Source organism: Arctopsyche grandis, chromosome 11 (genome assembly GCF_051622035.1).
Source record: "Arctopsyche grandis isolate Sample6627 chromosome 11, ASM5162203v2, whole genome shotgun sequence".
Taxonomy (NCBI): domain Eukaryota; kingdom Metazoa; phylum Arthropoda; class Insecta; order Trichoptera; family Hydropsychidae; genus Arctopsyche; species Arctopsyche grandis.
This window is the reverse complement of record NC_135365.1, coordinates 6,597,436-6,617,026: the sequence shown is the minus strand read 5'-3', so window position 1 is coordinate 6,617,026 and position 19,591 is coordinate 6,597,436. Positions and strand designations below refer to the sequence as shown.

At 36.4% G+C, this 19,591-nt stretch overlaps 2 protein-coding genes across 2 annotated transcripts in view; one reads left to right on the top strand and one right to left on the bottom strand.

Moving 5' to 3' along the window:
• The window catches only part of LOC143919331 (16 kDa beta-galactoside-binding lectin-like), a 56,577-nt gene extending 38,565 nt beyond the window's left edge, over positions 1 to 18,012 (bottom strand). Inside the window, exon 1 of the mRNA XM_077441592.1 lies at positions 17,883 to 18,012. The gene's annotated coding sequence lies outside the window, so the exon portion shown is untranslated. The remainder of the gene's footprint in view (positions 1 to 17,882) is intronic.
• Positions 10,734 to 14,055, top strand: LOC143918823 (uncharacterized). Its single transcript, XM_077440893.1, has 3 exons — positions 10,734 to 12,080; positions 12,207 to 12,995; positions 13,057 to 14,055. The coding sequence occupies exons 1-2, from the start codon at positions 11,822 to 11,824 to the stop codon at positions 12,824 to 12,826; spliced, it is 879 nt and encodes a 292-aa protein (XP_077297019.1). The 5' UTR covers positions 10,734 to 11,821; the 3' UTR covers positions 12,827 to 12,995; positions 13,057 to 14,055.
• Positions 18,013 to 19,591: the final 1,579 nt, after the last annotated feature.

Sequence of the window (19,591 nt, the reverse complement as noted above, 5' to 3'; positions counted from 1 at the left end):
CTCACCACTACACAACACTATTTTCATAAATCGGTAGAAAAAAGTCTAATGATAATAGGAACGACTCAGTTTGGATAAGCGTTCCCTACAAACTAGATAATATGACCAAATTCTTTCTTCAGAGGCTCAGTGTCTCATATTACAACATGCATGTGATTGGTCAAAATGGTTAAAATTTAAATTACGCTTGATAGTCTTCGATTAATTTGACGATCTAGTGGCAGCGCATATTGTCTATGTATTTATCGCCGTAAAAATTCGTTACATCGAGTTCGCAGTTAGTTACTCTCATCCGATTTATTAACCGTCCCAGTATTTATAGCGCAATATACAGACGGACGTTACACGCAATAAATATTCCTATGCGAATTTCGCATGCTTTTGCACACTCGAAAATAATTGGCGTCCATTTGTCGCGCCATTTAGCCACTGGTCGCTATTCGCTCACTCGTGATATAGTGCCGTAACGAACTCCACAGCTGGCTAAATCCGCTCGGAAACCATTGAACCTTTTTGTTTTGCCCTATGGCTATTGTGCTTTTCAATTTTCAAGATAAAAGCTTATGGGTACTATCCTTACATAGGGGGCCAACGCTACAGTCGTTGGTCATGCGATAGATGTTGGCCATTTGATTATAATAATACACTAACACAGATTGACAGTTCGTAGTGAACAGGAACACCACTGAGGGCACAAAATATACCAATGAATAGTGGAAGAGTGGAAGTATATTAAACAATTAATATAAATATTGATATTAAAATTATGTCTACTTATTTTTTATATAATGTATTTTAAGTACCTATGAAGGTACAATACAGTCAGCTCAAGCTGACTTACTGAAACTGCACGTAAACAATAGTACGAAAAATATTCTATAATGAACACATTTATATGTTCCGTAATGTGTACGTGGCGTAGAAATAACAACAGTAGCCGACAGAATGTATTCATATTATTCAGCAATATATTTCAACATAACGTGTCAAGCAAAACGTTTTATTTGGCAACTATGGTGAACCAACGTGACGTTATAGTGGCATATGAATATTTTTGGAAACGTCATATTGTGATAATATTGACTCGACGATACGATGCAAGCAATATTGCGACGTATCGTCGCGCTCTGTAATGCATGTGTAAGCCGATTTTGCCTTGCACTCGTCCAAAACAAGAATGAACATGCCCAAAACGGGCGGTGCCGTATAGTATGAATAAAAATGGTCTTTTCCGTGGAGTTCCGAGCTGTTGACGTGCAGTGCTAGATAATATACATAGACCTTAAGTCATCGTCCTCATCATTAAATTAATATAACTCTTCGCCTTCCTTAAACCTTTGCCCGCGGATGACCGCTATAGAAGTCATGCGTAAAATGGCAGTAACAAGAATGCTGAAATTCAATATTTAAAAAATAATTCAGGTGTCAATTGACATATTTGGGGTGACTTGAATAAATCTGACAGTACATATAATATTTATGGTCGAAATCCAATTTATAAATTCACTAAAAAAGTGCCGCGAAAGTTGACGCGGGCAAAGGGTTAAGGAAAAATATTTTGCGGCCACCGAGATGCCCAAAAGTTGTAATATGGCCTAGTGACCTAAAAATGCTAAACAGGCCTATTTTATTTACATAACATACATACATATATGATCAACGTTTGAAGATAAATGATTTTTTTTCTTATATTTTTTCATTGCAAGGTATTCAGTCGAAAGTTCAAAATTTGATTTCTCAAAATTTGATTCAAATTTTTTTCAACCTTTACTGGCATTTTAAATATAATTTCCGAATTTTTTAACCCAAATTGAATTAAATGGATGTAAATTAGCTCTGGTTTTAACAAGACAGCGCAACATCCCCCAAAGGCATCAAACTATCGTTTGATAGATGTAAATTCAAAGTTTAATGATTGTTTTTCCAAAAACAGAGACAAATTCAACTCGTTTTGACTATTTATTTGAGGTTATTTGAAAAATATAATTTACAAGCTGCTTAAAATACAAAATACATTGGTTCACTTATATTCCAAAGATTTTGGAATATTACCTATAAACTAAGCCATGATCATTATTCAAACGATATACATATGTATGCATTGCTCCATATAACCAGCAGCGTGGACTAACGGTTAGCATATATGCTTTCGAACATAGTAGTCACAGATTCGAGTCCCACTAGTTGCTGCTGGCCTGACCCAGATATGTGCTCCGGGTTGATCTTTTACTATCAGAGTTTGCCGATTTATCTGCTTTTCATCGAAACGATTCCAACAAATTGGCAACCTTTACCCCCCATTTCTCGCAATTTTCGATATTCAACATATCGGATTTCGCTGATTGGTATAAAAATACAATGGTATACAAATTTGTCCACAAATGTCTCGCAAATTTTGAGTTTTCAAGCATCTCAAAATTTTGAAGTTTATCAAAAATTTGTCATTATTTATCCATAAAAAAACAAATTATTTATCCATAGATGTCTATATGTACAATGAAGCGTTGTTAAAATTATTCAATGTAAAAAAAAATATTTCGATTGGTCAGGAAGGAGCATTGGGGTTTACTTGTTACGCCTTCCTGGTAAAATAAAATAAAATAAAATATCAAATTGCAATAAATCAATCTTTCAGATCCAAAAAAGATTTTTAATATTCACAAAATAATTATTTTATTTAAGAAAAGTTGTGGATCGTCCGTTATATTCAAACTAATGAAACTAATTCAAAACCTGACTGCTATAGAAGCATATAAAATTATCGGAGAATATATTTACATGAAAAGAATTATATAAAGCAGTGCTTCCCAATTACTTTCATGTCACGACCCCCTAAATCTGAAAGAATTAATTCCCGGAGCCGTAAAAATTTTTTTTTTCTAGTTAAAAGGTTTATTTGGCAGTAATTATTACAATTATAATACACTTATTTATATTCAGCACAAAATTATAGGAACGTGCTTAAAAACTTCGTCGCAAAGGATCTTCCAAAGTCTCCGTGGAAAGACATGACCTTTGCTTATTACTTTATTTTTTAATATAAGTAATGACAAAAATGCTGTTTAGTCGCGAAAGGAATAAGAGTTACCAGGGCTTCTTTTCCAATAGCAGGATATTCTTGCTGTCGCCTTAACCAAAATTCTGAAATACTTTTTTCATTAAATTCCACTTCAAGCAAATTATCTGATCTAATATCGATCAACTCTTCTTGGGCTGTCCACGTAAGATGATTTATTTATATATTTTAAGGACTTGGCAAATGGTGTTATTATCCAATTGTTCCTTTCATCCTCATTCAAATTTGGGAAATATTTCCTTAGATATATACATTCCCTAAATATGTAATCTGGAAAAATATTCACAAATGAATATTTGTACTTTTTATTGAATATTTTCGCGGCCCCCGCGAGAAATCCTACGGACCCCCAATTTGGGAAGCACTGATATAAAGTACTATAAAATAGTGACATACATACTTTCCGAACTTTATAAAAATGAAAAACTTATACAGTTCACTTACAAGAAAATGTTGGGTAGTAGAAAAAGGCTAATGAATAGACGTGCTTCCAATTAGGCAGATGAGCTTCACGAGCATCAGTTACGGTCCAGAAATCCCCACTTACCCTCTTTAAGATCTTTCAGATCTCGAGTGCAAATTTCACGATTGCCGTCATTCCACCGTTTACATAAAACACTAGGATTTTCCTCGGGAAAAGAGTAACTCTCGAGACACACTAGAGATGCAAATTTTCCTCGCTACGACGACGACGACGTAATTTTTCACATTTTCCTATCGCTTTACCCGGAAATTGTAGCCACCTTACAAATTTCCAGACCATCCGTCAGCTCCCGATAACAAAGCCATACCATCCCATCATCCCCATCATCACCCCCACCCGCTGACGAAACGCTAAAACTCCCAGCATCCGATCCCCCGAAACCGACTATATAAACATTGTACGTGCGCGTATAATAAAGTTAAGCACCGACTGCCTCGAACGCGAATGATATACGACCGAAAAAGCTACAGGAACGCTTTTTTAATCCTGGCAGATTATCCTTGGAGGGAATATTCACTCGGCACCCGGTAAATCTTACTCCGAGATCCAAATGAATTACTTTCGAAACACGCATAAACGTATTCGGACTTATAAACGCGGTTTTGCGCTTCGTATACTCGTATATTCATATTCGTATCAAATATACTAATGTATATATAATACGTATGTCTCCAACACGTACTCGAGTATACGAGTTTTCATTCCGTTTTTCCATTACAATAATACATAGACCAAAGGATAATACTCAGTTGAGTCTAAGATTATCCTCAATGTATAGTGGTTATGTTTGTGTTTCTGTTGGCAGCACTATCGTTTTTTGCAAGCAACGCTAAAAATGTGAATTCACATCACAGATAGATTTGTCAGCAAATAACTCTCTCGTGGGTTCTCTGTCTACGACACTTTTCGTAACGAGAGACGCTATCTATGATCCTACAAGAGATAAATCTCTCCATTTGGTTTCTAACAATGTTTATTGAACCAATTTCTTTTGTAAAATATGATTTGGAACATATTGAGTTGAAAAAAAATTTTAAGAAACCAAGTTCGTCCTTTCATATAAGCAGTGCTTTTTTATAATGTAACGCATTAGAACAGCGTTTCAGGAACCATGTTTCTTCTAATTGTTTTACCATTTTAAAAAATATACCTACATATATATTTTTTTTATTATTACTAACCTCTTCTTACTTTCACTTACGATTACTATTAAGGAAAAATTTTGAATGGTAAAAAATAATCGTATTAGACACGTTTGAAAATACTCCCACAAAGATCTGCCTGACGTTAATCGCCCAAAATGTTCGGTCGAATTGTTCGCCTACTGCGATCGCTTTGGCTTCTTCTATATCCCTTTTCGCCGTCATCTAGATATGTCTGATTTTAATTGCTTATACGCCTATAGCTTTTTCTTTTTCACTCTATATTTTATAAAATTTGCTCTACAGGTTCTCATTATCTCTCATATACATATATATTTTTAGGTCACTCATATTGTTGTAAATTTTGATCGTGATATAAGCGGAAGTAAGAAGATGTTGGTAGTACTTTAGGTTGTTACAGCCTATACGGCTTGGATAACGGTAATTTAGTTTGACACTTCCATGCGGGCTGTTGTGTTTTTATCATTGATGTATAATACACTAGATCCGCCCTCACGTCTTATACTGGTCTCCCTTTTGGCACATGTACAGTTTCTCTTGGTAGGTAGGTAGGTACCGCTGCATCGGTTCGGTGATTACTGGTCACAAATTACTCGTCACAAAGTCACTAAAATCTCTATAACGGAACATCTGGCAGCCGAAAAGTCCATCATACTAACGATAACTATCATAGTAACGAGAACATGAGTGCCAAATATTGTGTATTCGCGATTTTCATGGCAAAAATTGTCTTTGTGACCACCCCAATGTGACGAATAGTCCAATTACCGCTGCATCGTAGGGAAAAAAACCCAACTTCCCCGCTAGTTAAACCCCCCGCACCCCTCAGTTAGTGAAGACAAGATCTCCGACCGAAATCACACGTCAGGGCCCATCTATGTGTATTATACATCAATGGTTTTTATGCACTTTGTTATCAAAGGAAATGCTGCTTTGTGAAGGATCCAATAAATCGGTATCCTTCCCCTCAGTTTCTCGCAAATTCGAGTTATTAGCATCTCAAATTTGATGCCAATTACACGAAATGCTACAAATGTATTTCGTTAGTTATGTTTGAAAAATTATTATTACTTATGTATAAAAAATAATCTAACCATACATATATGTCGCCTTGAGGTAATTCCTGTAATGGCACCAATGATGTATGTGTGTAAAATAAAGTAATAATAAAATATGTACTTTGATCGGTGTCCAGACAAAACCGCTCGGTCAATAAGCGCCCCAACATAACCACACCGATATTGCCGCGCGATGACAAAACTGTACGAGCCAAAACCACGAGAAACGTAACCGCGCGCCGACAAAACCACCCCAGCAAAAAGTACTCTGATAAAAGCGCTCAACAAAACCACGCCAGAATATATTGCTGGCCAAGTGGTTGATTTGCTTATTCACCTTCGTTGTCATTCATTATTTATTATTTTTACTGTGTTTTTGTAATTTTTCTTTTTTGTTTTCTTTGGATGCGGTGCATCCGCTCTAAAATCGCCAGACAAATTGAACGACAGATTAACGGATGGCTGCTTTAAATGCAATTCTCGTCTTCTCGAATGATAGATTGCACATCAGATGACGGGTAACCTTTCCATGTGCACAGATGCAATTATTAAAATGGTAATTATTAAAATTGAGTTCGATCTTTCTGGCGAGTTTAAAAAGGCAAGATTCGATAAGTTCCGAATCTTGCCTTATTAAACTCGCCAGAAAGATCCAACTCAATTTTAATATTTACCATTTTAATAATTGCATCTGAAAGGTTACTCGTCATCTGATGTGCAATCTATCATTCGAGAAAACGAGAATTACGTTTAAAGCTGCCGTTCTGTTAATCTGTCGTTCGTTTGTCTGGCGATTTTAGAGCGGATGCACCAAACCCGTTTTCTTTGTGTGGTGCTTGTTCACTGTACTTGAAATATAAATATGTTCATTTATATTTGTATCTTTATTTGTCTCACTGTACTATTTTCTCTTATATTTTATTCTATACTAGCTGAACCCGGCATGCGTTGCAATGCCAAAATAAGGCATGCAATTCCCGTTCTCGTTTCCATTGCGTTCCCGTTCCCGTTTCAAGTGATGATTTGGAGCTCAACTAACGTCTCTTCAACGCCGTGTCGTCACAAACCAACTGGTAACGTGGTTACCGACGAATACATTTCCTTGACTACACAATGGCGCTTCAAACTTTCGCGTCGGTAAAATTTTAATTACGAATATTATTGTTGCGTAGGGTGGGTGGAGGATCAAGGCCTTAGTCGTTTCACAGCGTTTATTGATGATTAAGGAGATACACACACTGACAGTGCTCAGTCCAGAATCACATTATATCGCCTACGTACCGCCTTATAAAGGGTAGATCTCTCAGGACGTCTAATCTGTTTACCTGTTGTATAGTCACGTATTCGGATATTTATTTCCACGACATTGGGTCTCCCCGTACCAATTCTGAGAAAGGACTAATAACGGTCATTGTTTAACCTAAATGCACTTAGAGTCCAGATATAATCCTGGAAGTAAGTGCAAGCACTTAGTTAATCCGATAACAGATATCCGTTGGCCTAAGTGCAAGTACTAAGTTAATCCGTTAACAGATAACCCTTGAACGGTCACATAGTCTCTGGGATTCTATTCGCTTAATCCGCGGCGTACGTAACATTATTATTAAGACTTTTTTTTGACAGAAGGCTAAACCGAAGGCTAAACCATTCGTAATCAGTTGAATGGTTTAGGAGCCTATACGAGACAGACAGACAGAAAGACAAACAGACAAACAGACAAACAGACATTCAATTTTATATATATAGATGTGTGCCAATTTAAATAAATAAATAAATATGTACTTCATATGTATATGCAAGTAGGGTGCATATCCATAGCTGAAGCGTATGTATGTATGTATGCGTAAAGCGCACGGTATAATAGTCCCCTCACCGTCAAATTGGAATATGTAGTTTTGCACGTGCCGCCATTGTAATGGAACTGTGGAAAACGAAGCGTATTTCCAGCACAGCGTTTAAATGCATTTGGAAAACGGGAGCTTTTCGCCCCGCGCTTAATCCGCCGGGATTACGTGATTGATTGGAGCGAGATACCCGGCTAAATCCCCGGACTTGCCAACTTCGCCATTGTGTAACGGTTTAATCGTAAAAATCACCACTGTCTACCTACGAAACGTACCATCCGTTCCATTCATGGAAACGACAGAAACAAGGCTAAATCCAGTTGTGACGCTTTCAAAAAAAAATTTTTATGTAAAAATATCCACTTTTCAAATTATTTTTCAGTTGTTTTACGGCTGTCACTTTTCGCATGACGTGATTGGTCGATTAATAGCGTGAGGTGAGATTTCAAAATGGCTGCTTTTGGCGAAAGTGAAAAATTTGACGGTGTTAAATGTAATCACCCCTTGCACTCGGAATTAATTAAAATGGGGAGATTCGTTCCAATTGAAAGATAATAAGGAGATGTAATAATAGCTCAGGCTCATTTATGTATATATACAATATATATATATATATATATATATATATATATATATATATATATATATATATATATATATATATATATATATATATATATATATATATATATATATATATATATATATATATATATATATATATATATCATCATCATCATCATCATCATCATTTATAGCCATTCGCCATCCACTGCTGGATGAAGGCCTCTCCAACACGCTTCCACTCGTCTCTGTTTTGCGCAACACTCATCCATCTCATTCCGCACATTTTCCTAATTTCGTTCACCCATCTTCCTTGCGGTCTTCCTTTTACTCTTTTGCCTTCTCTCGGGTACCATTCAAGCACTTCTTTTGTCCACCTTTCGTCCATCCTCCTAGCTACGAGACCCGCCCATTGCCATTTCAATCTCTTCACTCTATCCACTATGTCCACTACCCTTGTCATATTTCTCACCCACGTGTTCCGCTTCCTGTCTTTCCTCGTTATGCCAAGCATACAGCGTTCCATACTTCTTTGAGTGCATTGGATTTTATTTTGCATCTTGGCGTTCAGTGTCCAAGTTTCACATCCATACGTCATCACTGGCAAAACGCATTGATCAAAGATCCTTTTCTTCAGGCAGAGTGGCATTTTTGATTTAAAAACAGCATTCATCCGTCCAAATGCACTCCACCCTAATTTCATACGTCTCTTTATCTCTTCATTTTTACTACCAGACATGTCAATTATTTGACCTAAATATAAATAATTATTTACTACTTCTATTGGTTTATCATCTAAGGGGATGCTATCAGGCATGCAATAACTATTGAACATTAGTTTAGTCTTATCTACGTTAATTTTTAATCCTACTTTTCTACTTTCCCTGTCCAGCTGTGTTAGTCTGATAAGTAGGTCAGCTGAATCACGAGCTACTAAAACTATATCGTCTGCGAACCGAAGGTGACTCAAAAAGCGACCATTGATGCTTACTCCGGCTGTATCCCAATCCAATTTCCTGAAAACTCCCTCAAGCACCGCATTGAATAACTTGGGCGAGATTGTATCTCCTTGTCTTACTCCTTTTCCTATGCTAAATCTATCTGTACCTGAAAAAATTTTAACCGAAGCTGTGGCATTCTTATATATTGCAGCTAACAGTCCCACATAGGGTTCCGGCACTCCCTGTGTTTTTAGAGCGTTAAGTACTGCATTATGACTAACTGTATCGAAGGCTTTCTCATAATCGACGAAACCTAGGCACAATGGCCGTTGATATTCGTTGGCGCGCTCGATTAGTTCGCCAACTACTTGGAGGTGGTCCATTGTGCTGAAATTTGCCCTAAACCCTGCCTGCTCTATAGGTTGGTTCTCGTCGAGGATATTTTTCAGCCTTTCTGTAATAACCTTCGTGAAGAGCTTGTAGACCGCTGAAAGTAGACTAATGGGTCGGTAGTTCTTGATATCGCTTTTGTCGCCTTTTTTGTGTATTAAAATGATAGTTGCGTTATTCCATCCTTCTGGTATAGCTTGGTTCTGGATGCATTTGCTGAAAAGCCTAGCTAAGATATTAATTAGGGGGGGGCCGCCACATTTTAGTAAGTCAATGGGAATATTATCTTCCCCTGGGGTTTTACCGTTCTTTGCAGTTTTTAGCGCGGCCTCTACTTCGCTAGGCAATACTGCAGGAACCCTTTGGCCGTGTGTCGATTCCAGAGCGGGGAATTGGCCGTTGTCGTTCTCGTATAGTTTTGCATAGAACGTGTAAACTCTGTCTATGATTTCTTCTCTATTCCTAATTATTACTCCGCTCTCTGATCTGATTGCGATCATTTGGTTTTTGCCTAAGAAAAGATCCTGTTTGCACTTTTTCAGGCTACGGTTATTCTTAATGGTATTTTCTATTAGCTTGCTGTTAAAATCCCTGACATCCCTGACTATTCTCTTTTTAATTTCCTTATTTACTAGATTGTATTCTTGCTTATTATTATCCCTATCTAAATTCCTTTTATGCTTAATTAGGTTTTTTGTTTCCGCTGAAATTTTGCTTAATTTAATCTGTTTCCTGAATCCACCTAATTTCTTACCTGTTGAGGTTAGAACCGAACTAATTACAGTGTTCAATTCCTCGATGTCTGCTTCTGGGTTTAATTTCCCGTATCGATTTCCAAGTTCGAGTTCGAATTCCTTTTTCCTAGACCTTAGTTGAGCGAAATCTGGAGAGTTACTGCATCCTTTTATTAATTTCCTTCGTTCGCAATTTATATTAATGGCCATCTTGGCACGGACTAATCTGTGATCGCTACCTATATCTACTTTACTTAAAACACTAACGTCTTTAACGGAGTGCAGGGCATTTGTTAGGATGAAATCGATCTTGTATATATATATATATATATATATATATATATATATATATATATATATATATATATATATATATATATATATATATATATATATATATGTAGAATTGATTTTTAAACGAGCCGAGATAGAGTGTGTGTGGTATGCCTGGGAAAGACCGGATGCGTGTTGTTATGGTCACTTGTTGGAGAACGAGCCCGAAGATATGTGTTAATAAATACATAGTTCTGACTTAATCTGCGTTTCACTTGGAATCCTTCACATCCGGATCCTATATTTGGGGGCTCGTCCGGGATGCCCGAAGACATTCCAGTGACAGCCAGAAGCGGTCAGACGACGACGCGGAGTTTTGACAGTTGAGGTTAGGACGCGCGCGCGATGACGAGATCGCGTACGAGCTTAAAGGCGAAGCCCGTGACGTCGGTGACGTCACGTCAGCGAACACGCCACACGACGATGATGATATCCACGACGACGCCAGTGGCAACGACGACGAGGGAGATACCACAGTTCAATTTCCGAGATCTGGAGGTTGGTTTCGGTCTGCCGAAATATAACGGCAGAAATAGCCCTATTGCAGTGTGGATTGAGCGCCTCGAAGAAAACGCGCAAATCCTCGGCTGGACGGAGACACAACAGTTGGTGTATGGGCGGATGCTGTGTGAAGGAACTGCCAAGGACTTCTTGGACTCGGAAACGGGCATCGTCACGTGGGCGATACTTAAGGAACGATTGACCAGAGAGTTTGGCCATCAGTTGAATAGTGCGGACGTGCACAGAGAACTGAGGTTAGAAAAAAAGGGAAAAGCGGAAGACATTTTAAGCTACATTTACAGGATGAAGGGGATTGCAGCCAAGTGTAGTTTTATTGAGGAAGAGGCGATTATCGCGTACATAATTGGTGGACTTGGGTTTGATAAGTATGAAAAAATGACGCTGAGCGGGGCCGGTACAATCCAGGAGCTGAAGACGCGAGTTACGCAGTGCGAGAAAATTAGAGAGGACGACGAACCCAGGGTGGCGGGGCCCGTAAGAAACCGAGAAAGAGAGAGACCACAATGTTACAATTGCGGAGGACGTGGACACTTATCAGCCGACTGCAGATTCAAGAAAAGAGGAACCCGCTGCTTCAATTGCAACGAGTTTGGGCACATATCAGCTCAATGTAACAGCACCAAAACAAAGACTGTCTTGACAATACAAGAAGAAATAAGAAAAGAAGTCAGTATCCCGGGTGCCGCCCTGTTGGGTCACAGAATCCGTTCTTATGTGCATTGACGGCAGCAAAGTGAAATGTGTTAAAAAACCGTGTGTTTTGATGGAGGTTAACTTAGAACGGAGTCTGCCGAGGAGGAAAAAAGAGCAAGACATGAGGGATCGTAAGGAAGTGTGGCAACAGGCATGTAAAAGACCTTTGCAGCAACGGGCTTCACGAGAGATGTCTGCTCAAAGAGAACTCATTGTTTCCAATAATGAACAGGACGAGGCGAACATGGCTGATGGAGATGTAAACATGGCCGATGTAAGTGTGAACAGTGATGGTTTGCACAGAAAAAGACCTTTGCAGCAACGGGCTTCACGAGAGATGTCTGCTCAAAGAGAACTCATTGTTTCCAATAATGAACAGGACGAGGCGAACATGGCTGATGGAGATGTAAACATGGCCGATGTAAGTGTGAACAGTGATGGTTTGCACAGAAAAAGACCTTTGCAGCAACGGGCTTCACGAGAGATGTCTGCTCAAAGAGAACTCATTGTTTCCAATAATGAAGAGGACGATGCGAACATGGCTGATGGAGGTGTGAACCTGGCTGATGGAAGTATGGACGGTGATGGTTTGCAAAGAGGAAGACTTTTGGATTACGGAGACATACCGTCTTCAAATACAGATGAACCACCCGATAATCAATTTGGAAAAGGATCTAAGGATTATAGTCATTTGAAGAATTCTGAAGATGAGAATAAAGAAAAGGAAAAACATAAAGACAAAGAGAAAGATATGGCTAAATCACAAGAAGGATTAAGGGACCCAGTCAAAATTTCAACACCAAAAGACACTGTATTCACTTTCAAGCTCAGTCGTAGTCGGATTGATGTTAATTCAATGGAAAAGAAAATAGAACCATGGATTGAGAAAAGACTTACTGGATGTATCAGTGAGCTAGAACCAATATGTGTTGACTTCATTTATGGTAAATTACTAGCAGAATATCTGTGGGGTGACGGCAGATTCCTCGGACAGTCACAGAGAATCGCCGAGGGCATTGGATAGAATTTAAGTTGCACCGATGGAAGTGAAGTGTGCGTTTGTGAATTAGAGAATAAGTGAAATACCTGGAGGGTTTTTAGTTAAGCCTTACTTGTAATTTGATGATTGAAAAGTGTAATGTTTTATTGCTTATTCTAGTATTTTTTGGGAAGTGCTTGGTACATTGAATCATGTTTTAATGTGGTTACATGCTTAGAAGAATATAAGATAACTGTATTGAAATGTAATTCTAGTAATGTTTTAAAATGTGATTGTTTCTGGTGTAAAGATTTAACCTGTCATTGTAAAGGTATTGATTTTAATGTTTTATTGCTAATTCTAGTAATGTTTTAAAATGTGATTGTTTCTGGTGTAAAGATTTAACCTGTCATTGTAAAGGTATTGATTTTAATGTTTTATTGCTAATTCTAGTAATGTTTTAAAATGTGATTGTTTCCGGGGTAAAAATTTAACTTGTCATTGTAAAGGTTGTGATACCTTTCTGTTTTGTATTGCTTGTAATAATTTTACATAGTAATTGTGATACCTTTCTGTTTTGTATTGCTTGAAATAATTTAAAATTGTAATTGTGATGATTTATGTGTAACTTTAATTGTGATGATTTATGTGTAACTTTATTGAAGATTGAATTTTGTTGAAATGAAAAATTGATTTGTAGTGAAATGTGTAACGATTAATTTGTTATAATTGTAATTGTTATGTAAATTGTAAAATGATTGATGTATAAGTGTATTGAAATGTAGTTGTGATGATGATTGTAATTGTGATTTAAATTGTAATTGTGACAATTGAAATCATGTTTAGAAGAATATAAGATGATTTTATGGAATGGAAGATTAAACATTGTTGAGGATGATAGAGGAAATGTTTTAAAAGAATGTAAGATGATACATTGTATAGAGTGGAAAATGAAATGTAAAAGAATGTGAGATGAAACATTGTTGAGGATGATAGAGGAAATGTTTTAAAAGAATGTAAGATGATACATTGTATAGAGTAGAAGATGAAATGTAAAAGAATGTGAGATGAAATGCTGTAAAAATATAAAAGACGAAGAATGTCATCCGAGGGCGAATGACAGTCAGGAATGACCGAATGTAGAATTGATTTTTAAACGAGCCGAGATAGAGTGTGTGTGGTATGCCTGGGAAAGACCGGATGCGTGTTGTTATGGTCACTTGTTGGAGAACGAGCCCGAAGATATGTGTTAATAAATACATAGTTCTGACTTAATCTGCGTTTCACTTGGAATCCTTCACATCCGGATCCTATATATATATATATATATATATATATATATATATATATATATATATATATATATATATATATATATATATATATATATATATATATATATATATTTAATTTGGTCGTAATTTTTTTTTATGATTTTAATATATATAATTAGAGAAAAGTATGTAATTGAGTCCAATGTTAAGAGGACTGGACCCCAGCGCCTTGTCCATACAAACTTATTAGGTTTTTATAGGACCTATGTATGTGCATAGCTCCTATAAAAAATAACTAATAAAAAAATAAAAAATAAAATACAATCATTCCTATGGTGGATATCCATAGCATATTAAAAAATAATTTCTCTTGTGCCATAATTGAGGAAGGGAGAAGTCTAATACGTTTGTATTAGTGCTTCCAATCCCGGAAGATTACTTCAGCACCGGGATTGCGGTGCTAGGAATTTCCGATCCCGGGATCCCGGTGCTAGCACCGGGAAATCAAATGTATAACAAAAAAAAGGACAAAATGTTCAATTGCATATTTTCATATTTCAAAACCGTTCAATTGCATTTTGCAGTTTTCACAAAAAAAAATACTCCTAATGTTGGCGTTCTTGTTTTGAGATTTTGGCTATATTCTTTAAATTTTCGGTTCACATCCATTTCTAGGTTTCTAAGATTAAATAAAAGACATCCTTTAATGTAATCAAATAAAGTAAAAAACATCACTTTGATTCATTGATTCGTTTTTTGCAAATAGTTTGTACCGTCTAGTAATTATTCATCGAAACAAAAGAGTGTGGATAAGAATCCAAATATTGCCAGACGAAAAAATTGAAAGCAAGCTTAAAAGAGGCTAGTAAAAAAGAGAATCCCTATAATGGGAGGTCCCATTTCCGGTCAACTTGAAAATTTGAAAAAAATTTACGTCGTATCGATAATAATTTCAGTAACCAATACTAAGGAAGTTTCAGTTCGATAGGACGAACTACGAACATACAGACACTCACACAGACACACGTGAAAACGTGATCAGTGATCGATTCTGAGTTCGAATCAGTCAAAATATGCTACGACGATCATTGCAGTTGAGCACAAAATCTGCGGCACAATACAGGCCGATGATACCATTTCGTGGGAATGGCAAGCCGGTGTCAAAATGGGTCAGAGAAAACAAATGGACTATGACTGTCATTGCTGATCCCACCATTGTTTATTATATAATGTTGTTTTATGTTTTTTCTCTATTATTTTTGTAAAAATAATATTTTTAAAGAAATTTTTCCAGCACCGTAATCCTGGTATTCAGACTAGTTTCAGCACCGGGATTAACGGTACCAGAAAACACCGGGATCCTGGAATTGGAAACATCCTTAGTTTGTATGGACGAGGCGCTGGGGTCCAGCCCTCTTAAATAGTACATACATATCTAGTTATCTTAGAAAAAATGTACAAAGCTAACTCTTTGGGTAAACGTTTGTATATGATAAATTCATTTTAATGTGCAATGAAATAATTTGATCTATTTAAAATATGTACATATGTATAAAAAAAATTGCGAATTATGCGAGAGATAAATAAAAAGAATCTATTAGTGAAGTAAAAATATACATGAGAGATAATGATTGCTTATAGTGCAAATTTATAAGTAGAGCCCGGAATCTGAAGGGGCTGTTTATTGTTCAAAGATTGTAAATGCATTGTTAAAGGTTTGCGGAACCTTTTTTACAAAGCATTTACAACAATTGAACAATAGGCGGCACGTTTCCGGCCCCTTCAGATTCCGACCTCTATTTATAAGATATAGTGTGAAAAAGATAAGGTTATAAGTCTAGACACCGGATAGTCACAGTGCTATCCATTGTTCCATTGTTGTAAATCCTTTGTAAAAAAGGTTCGGCAAACCTTAAACAATGCATTTACAACAATACGCGGCACTTTGAACAATACGCGGCACCTTCTGGGTCCGGTGACTAGTTATATGTAACTAGACTGCGGATACAGACCGTGCTTTTTCCAGGAGATCGGGGCGGTTTGACTCTTTTTACAAAGCTAGAGTACAAAAAAAAAGGTTCGGCGAACCTTTAACAAAACATTTTCAACAATTGAACAATAAACGGCGCGCTGTGGGTCCGGCCACTAGTTATAACAATTAAAATCTGATAAAACGAGTCGGGGGCGGAAAGTCAAACATGCATGGGCAATCGAACGTAGTCAAGAGCTGTCATCGAACCAAGATTTTTTGAATTTTTAAACATGTTTACTACGATTATATTTCACTAAAAAGTTAGTGGCCAGAATTGAAATCTCTATTGGGGGCCAAACCTTGCAAAATGGCAAAGTTTCAATGCGATCGGAAGAGTTTAAGGAAGGGAACACTTAACGTTGTACTAGTGAAAATAATAAAACCTTGTAAAAACAATTCACTTTTCTTTGTGCATTATCTCTTATGAATGTTTTTTTCTATTAAATTTATTTGTCTATTCTACATGTATTTTACCACAATGACACATCGGGGATTAATGTATTCTAATTAACTAATGATTATGTCATCGTAGTATTAGTTTTTCGGAAATAAATTAATATGTGTATAAATAATGTTCCAGAATTTATATAACAATCTGTTTAAGGCGCAACGTCTATCTGTATGAAAGCCTGAAGCTTCTTAACTCAAGAGAAGTTGGTGCGATTTTAATTTTCAAATTTGTCTCTTATGTATGATATATATTAAATATATTATAGGAAGAAACGTACATAATTTCTTAATTTTTATCACAATATAACGTGGTATAAAATGAATAGTTTCCATTTTTTATATATATTTTTCGATTAAATTATGAAAACGAACATGTTATATAACAAGTTTAAGCGATTCGCACACATCCCAAAATAGACCTGGGCATACATAGCTGGACATGGCCGCTATTATCATACAAAGGGCATATTATGAAAGGGGATGGATTTTTGTAGGACTTTATTTGAGGGACAAAAACAATTGATTTATATAGTATTTGAGTAGGACCAGTGGTCGGCAACCTTTCGCAGAACTGGGTCAATTCCATTTGTAAATAATTCGTTAGTGGGTCACCCGAAATTCGGAATTCAGATCAAAACATAGCTCGTTTTTTGAACGCGTAAAAAAACATTAAGCATTTATTTCATACAATATGGAGTTATGTATCTACTGACGATTAGAAAATACTAAATTCAAACCTTCTTATAGTGTCCTAATAAATACAACTTAACGGTATTCTGTTCGAATCTGTTTATGATAGAGGAAAAACTACAGTTTTTAGGCATGCGATAGTCTTTGGCCATTTTTTTTTAGCTCAAAAAGTGGTCAACAACCCTAACATGGCCTACAACTAATTAGTCTGATTTAATTACGAAAATGCAAATATGTTTTTAATAAAACACATTTTTTGGATAGCCTTTTACTGACATCTATCGAAATGTAAGAAAACTTTTAGCTTTAAATCTATGTTAACATTATTCATTAGCAAACAATCACTGACATCATTTACCAAATAAGGCTGTATCCGTAATGGAAATACCATTCTAATGAACCAAAAACTAATAATCGCTAAATAAAATCTAGTGTGTACATATTTTATGCATTTTAATAAAACTTATGATATGTACTAATATATGCCATCAATAGAGGCCGGTGAGCAACAACAGTTATGTATGTATGTACATAATTGCAAATGTAATATTGAATAGATGAATATCCAAATGCATCTTTGCAAAGGTTATATGTATGTATTTTGTATTTAATTTTTTTGGAGATATTAAATATATGTATGCAAAAATATACTCACTATTTCAATAGCAAAAAAATAAACGCAAGAAGCGCAAAAAGATGTACGAGAGCAATCTGATGAGAAATCCACCACTCTTCTGACCAACAGTTTGGACTCGTCTGACTAAACTCACATGACTTAATGAGTCATAGTCATTTAAACTTGTATTGTTACGCTGCCTTGAACAATTCATAAATCCAATATTGCTCGAAAACAACATCTTTGGAATTATTCCGAATCTATTATGTTACAATACCATACTTTTAAAAATACGGTCAAAAAATTATAAAGGTTTGTAAAACAGCTTTCATTTCCCCTTGAACAAAATATAATGTTGGATTTACGAGGTATGGTAAAAACACTGAAAAGTGCGTCACGGACGCATATGTGAACTGCAGCGTTGAGAGGCGCATCTACACACCACAATTGTTGCCCATACTGAGGTCAGACGTACATATATTAGCCAGCAGTTTGGCTTAATGGTAGCGTATATAATTAGCACCACTGAGACCGGAGGTTCGAATCGTCAAACTGCTGATTAGGTTTGGGGGTTTGGTGACTCCAAATCGATCGTTTCTATATCAGAGTTTGCCAATTTTATCTGATCATTGCTGAAACGGTTCCTGAAAAATTGGTATTAGATCATTTCCTGTTGTCACAAAAATCTTTCTGTGTATAATTTGTAATAATTATGCACAGTAAGGGGCCGTTCAAGTATTACGTAAGCAGATTTATTACAATTATTTACCCCCTCCTCCCCCTTGTCAGCAAAAGTAAGCAAAGCTCTTACCCCTCCCCCCCCCTCATGCTTACGTAAACATTGGTACCTATATGCATTTTTCTTTTAATGTATTCTGTGTTGCCAATGTGTAAAAAAAAAATAGCTACTGCTGACGTAATCACCATCTCGACCCCCACTCCCCATGTCATCAAAAATAAGCAAAGCAAAGACCCCCCCCGCCCCCCTATAGTGCTTACGTAATACTTGAACGGCCCCTAATCTGAAATCTATAAATATCTCTATAGACATCTCTATAATTTCGTATTTATTATATGTATAAAAATTGTACACAAAAATCTAAAAAAATAATCCAGAGATGTCTCTATGATTATTATTTCTGATTAATTGTTATATGCTATATATTCTGATCGTATATGTATTATTGTATTTCTGATTTCTGATTGTTTATGTATTCTGTATTTCGTTATCGTACACCCGTCGCATTGGAGCGATCTGTGATGACGAGTGTATATAGATTGTATCAATAAATAAAATAAAATATGCAATTCGTACAATCTTATTATTTCGACGTGTTTCTCCTACATTTCTTCAAATATGGGAATCACCATTATCGATCACTATTTATACAAGGATAAAATATCATCGAAAACACTCCGGGAGGTGAGACACTGCAGTAAAAATTCGGCGTTTTTCTTGCGTGTGCAAAACTATCTAAAAAAAAAAAACATGTGCCGCATACGTCTCTGTGTCTTAACCCTGAAGGCGCTAACACACTGAATCGTTTGGCACGGGCGCGTTCCTGGCCTCTTGTGGTGAAAAATCATAACTCACAACGTATTTTTTTCGACAAGTTTCACCTACACTTCTTCAAATATGGGAATCACCGTTATCGATCACTACCAAACATATGTATGTCAATATAAATATTTTTGGCCTAGGTAATCGTTTTAGCGCCGTTTAAGATTTGAGTTGGTAACACGTTGGT

Coding starts and splice junctions, on each gene's coding strand:
- LOC143918823 (XM_077440893.1), top strand. CDS start 11,822: ATGTGCATTGACGGCAGCAAAGTGAAATGTGTTAAAAAACCGTGTGTT. Junction 12,081..12,206: donor TGTAAACATGGCCGATGTAA/GTGTGAACAGTG, acceptor TGGCTGATGGAG/ATGTAAACATGGCCGATGTA.